The sequence below is a fragment of the Lipotes vexillifer genome, unplaced genomic scaffold, assembly GCF_000442215.2.
Source record: "Lipotes vexillifer unplaced genomic scaffold, Lipotes_vexillifer_v1.1 scaffold58, whole genome shotgun sequence".
NCBI classification, from domain to species: Eukaryota; Metazoa; Chordata; class Mammalia; order Artiodactyla; family Lipotidae; genus Lipotes; species Lipotes vexillifer.
This window is the reverse complement of record NW_006781997.1, coordinates 4,760,766-4,767,513: the sequence shown is the minus strand read 5'-3', so window position 1 is coordinate 4,767,513 and position 6,748 is coordinate 4,760,766. Positions and strand designations below refer to the sequence as shown.

General features: G+C 37.2%; 1 protein-coding gene across 1 annotated transcript in view; it reads left to right on the top strand.

Annotated features, from left to right (window-relative positions):
- Positions 1–686: 686 nt before the first annotated feature.
- The window catches only part of RFX6 (regulatory factor X6), a 57,249-nt gene continuing 51,187 nt past the window's right edge, over positions 687–6,748 (top strand). The window contains exons 1-4 of the mRNA XM_007454926.1: positions 687–909; positions 1,178–1,334; positions 4,178–4,301; positions 5,978–6,039. Of these exons, the coding sequence (XP_007454988.1) occupies positions 687–909; positions 1,178–1,334; positions 4,178–4,301; positions 5,978–6,039 (566 nt within the window). The remainder of the gene's footprint in view (positions 910–1,177; positions 1,335–4,177; positions 4,302–5,977; positions 6,040–6,748) is intronic.

The following is a 6,748-nucleotide window of genomic DNA, read 5'->3' as shown; positions in this document are numbered from 1 at the left end:
GTGTAGGGAGTGAATGCATCTTTTCCTCCAAGCTCAGGGCCAGATCCTGGAGGGCAGAGAGGCCCGGCATTCTGCGCCCGGGAGCAGGGCCCTCTGAACACTCGTGGGATGCGATGGCGTCTGTCCCAAGTCACTGAGAAGGGCCCTCACCACCCCCTAGGATTACTCCAGGAATAAATCAACCGAGGACATGTTGTGCAAAGACTGAGCGGTGCTCTGGGGTCCTCCTCTCCTGGCCTGGGCCTGCAGAACCAAGGCTGTCCGCGGAAGCAGCCTTGGTTCTTTCTGGGAGCTTTGAGTGTGGAAAGAGTGCTCGGTCCCAGGGCAAGATGAGAGAAAAGGAGGAAAGAGGGTAAAGGAGATGTGCGGAATGGGACTCCATTGCTCAGGCTCGACGAGCGCAGGTGAGGAAGTGAGTTCCTAGCTGAGCATCTGCCGGAATGGCAGACAGGTGGAGAGACGCAGTCCCGCCTCGGCCCACCCAGTTCCCAGGGCGGTCCGAGCTGTACCTGTGCGCGGCCTTCCTTCTCCGCGACGCCCGGGGGATCCCGAGCCGCAGCCTCCGTCCCCGCCCCAGCGGCCCCGGGTCCCCAGCCCCGCCCCGCCCTGCCCCGCCCCGCCCCGGCCTCGGGGCTCCGCTGGGAGCCGGTCGAGCGGCGGGTGCCCGAGTCTCCGTGGCCAGAAGGATGGCCAAGGTCCCGGAGCTGGAAGACGCCTTCCTGCAGGTGCAGGCTTCTCCCCAGGTTTCCCCCGAAGTCCAGGAGGAGTGTTGTGTGCAGCTCCTGAGCAAGGGTTTGCTCGTTTTCCCCGAAGAAAGGGTGTACCTGGCGGCTGAAGCGCAGCCCGGGGGTGCGCTGGGCAGCGGGGAGAAAGGGGACGACCCGGAGCTGCCGGTGGGAGTTAAAGCCGGTGAGTGCTCTGCCCCCTCCCGGGACGTGATTGGGACGCGGATGTATTTTTTACAGGGCATCCGATAATAAAAAGAAACATACCGCAAACGCGCATATATTTCCCCTAGGAAAATGATTGTTAAATAGAAATTAAGTCGAAAGGATTTTGCATAGCTCTCCTCTGAACGCCCCATAGGCCACCCTGTTTGATGCCAAGACACATTTAAAGGCTAATTAATTGACTGTATATTCTGATTTTCTTTATCATCTTTTCAACTTGCAATCAGAAATGCATTTAAGCAATGGTAACTTTTCCTCTGAAGAAGAGGTTGCGGACAATCAGGACAGCAAAACCAAAGCAACCGATCCACACCTCTCTCAGAAGAAAACCATCACGCAGATTATGAAGGATAAGAAGCAGCAGACTCAGCTCACCCTGCAGTGGTAAGACTCGCCCAAGGGTACCCTTAAGCACCTGTTGAATTTTTAAAGTCAGTATATTCAGATTCTTTGCTTTTCTCAATTTGGTTCTCCCTCAGACTTTCTTGGAGAAGTTTAAAAGACCGATTAGAAATTCATCCAAAAATTGTTTTCACTGAATATTTGGTATAGAGACATACTCTGGTACTGGTGAAAAATGATCTGCAATACAAATAAAAACCATCACTCTGTTCATTATTGACTAAAACTATAATTTCTTCGAATGTAAGCAATAATGAATTTTTTATTACTTATTTGCTTAACATGCAATCAATTCAGTCCTTATATATTTGTTATTTTTATGTTTATACAACATGATTCTTAAAAACAACTTAAAAGGAGGAAGGATCTTAACGGTGCCTTTATCCGTAGAGGGCAAATTCAAAATTGTGTATTGGCCATAAGATGAAATGTGTTTGAACTAGAAGACATAGAAAAGTCAGTTAAGATGACACTATTAACTTAAATAAATGTTCAACTACCTTTCACATATGATTTATTACAGTGAAATATCACTAATTGGACTTTGTGGAAAATCTTTAAAAACCAAGAGTTTATCAGTAGGCTCTCTACATATACAGAACATTTTATAATATTCTAAAAGGAAGAGAAATTTAAAGTAAAAACATAATATTAAACTTCTCTATGTAGTGTGAAGAAATAGAACTATAAATTTCCTCCCAATTCCAAATAAGATGCAAATAAGTAAAAATGTCTACTTGCTGATAAGTTACATGATCTGTTTATATGTAAAGTGTGATCTAAATATTAGAAAAATACAATAGAAAAAACAGTATCTTAAAAAAACTAGCACATCTTATTTTATTTAAACACTGAATTACAATTTGCATGTAGTAAATTTTTGTAATTATATCCTTAACTCTTTCAAATATTTGAAATATAAACTAAATATCTTTCTAAAATTATGGTTTAACTATTGAAGTTGATATCACATTTACTGGTTAAGAATATACTAGAGCAGTAAATAGTTGAGCTAATTATCTGAAATATTTAGGACACACTATTTTCTTTAGGATAATTGGAGCTAAAAGGTTTTGACTTCAGATATATTATGAAGGTCTTTTGAATGATCACTTGCATTATTCAGTTCAACTTGAATGAATGCAAACAAACTTGGGTTTTTATTTTATAAATGTAAATGCATTACAATTAAAGAAAAAAGCCATACCCCAAATTAACATTATACTTATGTCTAGGATTTTTCAGTATTTTGAAGACAAAAATAATGCCTACACCATCAAAATAGCCAGGTGAAAAAGTGGGCATTATATGCGTGTCATTAAAATATAGTTTTAAATAGTTGGATATTTCTCAGTAATTTTCATATTTTTTGAAACTATAAAATGTTCTCATTTTGTTTGAATTCTCCATACTCTCTCTTAAAAAAGTGTTACATAATTTTAAAAAAATAGCCTAGGTGAGTTATTTACCTTCTGATAATTTTTTCCTTAAGGTTATAGATTATAGCGGGGATGTTAAACAGTAGAATTGAAAATTAAAGTGAAAAATCTGCCTAACTTCAATTTTCACTGTCAACTAGGTGTTTGGTTTTATGTATGCAAATTTTATTGGGTTTTGATTCATTTTTTTCCTTTGTCATAGAAAAATGGAGGTCTGATACTTTACCTGCTTAGGAAACACGTCCTGAGGCTTTTATCTCATGCACCTTGGGAATGTGTTAAATCAGAGATCTAAAGAGTTTAGAAGAGTTTCACTCAATTTTAATCTGAATGCATATTTTATATTGCATTGCTCTTTTTTAGTAGTAATTATGATTTTACTGTACATAAAAAGAGTATAAGTAAATTTTAGCCAATATCATCTACTGAAAGGTTAGAAAAATTGAGAGTAGAATCTACAAGTTTTGATTTCCTGATTGCTGTTCAGATATTTATAACACTTAAATATATGTTATTACATTTATATAAATTGTGTGTAATTGCAATTGCAGGCATCCAAATTAAATGGAATTACTTCTAAATTTTCAAAGTTTATATAATTATGTTTATAATATGGAGCTGAATTTATATGTCATGTTTGGAGGCATCTATAGAGAATAACAGTATGTTTCAAGTGTACAGGATCTTTTAGGTAATTGTAAGTACTGATTACAGTAAAAAGTGTAGAGATAGAAATAGATCGGTACCATTTCGAACTTAAGTGAAGTTAATTTACTCTTATATATTTTGCAAATAAATGTATCACCATGCTTCCCTAACTATTCAGTGTTTGGAACTAGTAAGAGATTATAGACATTTGCCAACCTGAAGCCTGGCAGCCCTTTAGTGTTGAGAATGTTATTTTTAAAAACCATCACCTTCAATTTCACTATTCATATTTGATTATCACAGAGCAAAGCGTGATGAACAGGGAAGACTTACACAGAAGTAAGAGAATGTTTAGTGTTGAGAATGTTATTTTTAAAAACCATCACCTTCAATTTCACTATTCATATTTGATTATCACAGAGCAAAACGTGTTGAATAGGGAAGACTTACACAAAAGTAAGACCTATTCTTTGGGATGTGGACCACGCAGGAGTGGTTTTGTCTTAGCCATGGTATTTTAACTGCACTAGCAGGTGTTCATTGGGGTTCTTGCTCTTCTAACTTTAATCCTTGTGATATTTTTAATATTATCCAGAATAAAAGAAGCCTACTCATGTCTGCTCAAGAACTCATTTGTATAGAGTCTGTATTCAAAAGGAGCATTAAGTCAACGTGAGAGGGGAAAGGAAAGAAGAAATAAAGAAAAGGTTTGACCTAATTCTTTGCCCTTTTTCTTAGGCTTGAAGAGAATTACATTGTATGTGAAGGAGTTTGCTTACCACGGTGCATCCTTTATGCACACTATTTAGATTTCTGCCGGAAAGAGAAACTGGAGCCAGCCTGCGCAGCCACCTTTGGAAAGGTAAATAACACATATTGGCTATACTACCTTACAACTGAAGTCATGTCAGGCAGACAGTATGGAAACAAACTTATCTGTTCAAATTTTCTTATAGAATATTAAGAGATCTGTTTTGTAAATGAAATCTCTTGGCTGTATTTGGAACTATTATATGTTTAACCTAGATTTTACCCACTATTTGTTTTACCTTGAATTACTATATGCTTTGAATATTAGAACCCTGGCTATTAGAAGATTTAATGTGACCTTAAAGGAAGCTCTATTTGAGCAATAATATTTCCTTTCAAAGATGGATACATTAAAGAGTATGGTATGGCCTGTATTGAGAAGCAGAATTAAGTGGAGGTGACAAGTATCTTGTTAATGTAATTGGTGACTGTGTTTATTCTATTTCATAAATAGTTCTCCTAATTCTCCATTTGCTCTAAGTATATTTACACTCCAAACTCCAAGATGTCGTGATGGGATTGGTTAAATCTCTCTCATTTAAAAACATTCCTTTTTACCCAACCTCTGTGGTTAGGATGGGAATCTGTATAGCTGACATTACTGTACTTACATATGTTGATCTCATTTTAAGAATCAGGAAACAATATCAATCTCTTGGGAGAGCCTTGTTCTTTGAGATTCTTGTCTTGCTCTATTATCTAAGGACCAAGGATATCCCAGAAAAATTGTAAGAAGATTAGATCTCAAATATTGCATCTCTTATAAACTGAAATCCAAATTCTAACCTGTAGAGGGACTCGTTGTCTAGAAAATAATAATTACTATGGTCTGGCTTCCCAGTTTTTTTTAACTAAAATAATTTATTAATTTATTTTGAAAACGTATCGTTTACAGGAGACAGTGTGATAAGGGCATGGTAATCCAGTGATTTAGGTGCTAGCCTAGACTCTAATTTGTTGCGAGACCTGAAAAGCACTAAACTTCCTCAAAACTCAGTTCACTCATTCTGTAAAATGAGGAGGCTGCATTTTAGCTTTAATATTTTATTAGTGCCCCTTATGGCAGTCATTCTTAACTGTTTGGGGAGCCATAAAACACCTTGAGAATCTGATAAAAACTACAGAACCGGTCCCCAGGAAATTAAGACATATTAACACACAGAGTTTGCCGTGGAGCCTTTAGAAGATCATGTATGGATCTCTTAAGATTCAGGTTAAAAACCTTGCTTTATGTAGAAGAGATTTTTCTTTAATCAAATGCTAACTTTTAGCCAATTTAGAGAAAGGAACGTAGAAAAGAAAAAGTTTCAAACACGGCTTTGAAGATCTGGCAAGGCAAAGAAAATTTCCCTGTCCTTTCAGGGTTGGAGGTAGATACTTAATTGTGGGTAAATCTGTGCAAAGAATTACTATAAAGAAACCCAAATCTTCCCACAAAGCACATACATGAAGTAATAATTGCTTTGGCAGTAACATCAAGCAAGAGCAGATATTGGTATGATCTGCTTTGGACATTGAGAAAAGGGCAGTAGAACAATGTCATCAAAAAAGCACCTCCCTCCCTTTGCTGATGTGTCATTATGTATGAATATGTGTATGATATTATTTTTTCCAGACTAAATATTTACTCAAAGTTCAACATTTGCTTTCCAGAATTAATTGAATATGAGAGGCTTGCAACAGAACCATGCACTTTCTAAAAACTAAAGTAATTGACTTTCTTTTTAGACAATTCGTCAAAAATTTCCCCTCTTGACGACTCGGCGGCTTGGAACAAGAGGCCATTCAAAGTAAGGCACATGGATGAGCACATTTCAGATCTGTACATATGATGCATTGTATATGAGGACTAATGCAATGTGAAACAAGTATTGTCTTTATCAGTGAATAGAACTAGGTATTCTCTTCTTAATAAATCAGACTTTTACCAACTCTAAGACCTAAAAAGAAAAACAAGTGGATTTTAGAATAATGTTTAAAAAGCAAAACTTACACAGAAAAATCATAATACATTATTTTTTCTAAGGAAATAATCTAAATGAATCATTTTTATAATCTTAAAGCCATGACTGAAGGTACCAGTGTCATTAAAGGGAAATACATATGGCTACATAAGTGACCAAATGGAATCCACAACACTTCCAAAGAGCAAAGCCAAAGCCAGGGGTTGAACATGGTCCAGGTTCTTCCTCTGGTTTTCTTTCCCAGATAATAATTTCTTTGTATTCCCCTCTTTTCCCTTCAAGACAAATGCCATGCCCATATGACTTAATGGAAATATAAATATAAAATAAGCAGTCATGAATTCTCTCTCTTGATAACTTTAGCTTTGCTTATCTCTTGTGGCAACCTCTGTAGAACCCCCAGTTACAGGTTCATGTTCACCCATTATTTCTTCTGTCCACCGTATTTTTAGTTGTTCCTTTCCTTCTGTCTACAAACATATCCAGATCTCTTCTGTGTTGATAAAATAAAGTTGTCTCAAACCTGCTATACTCT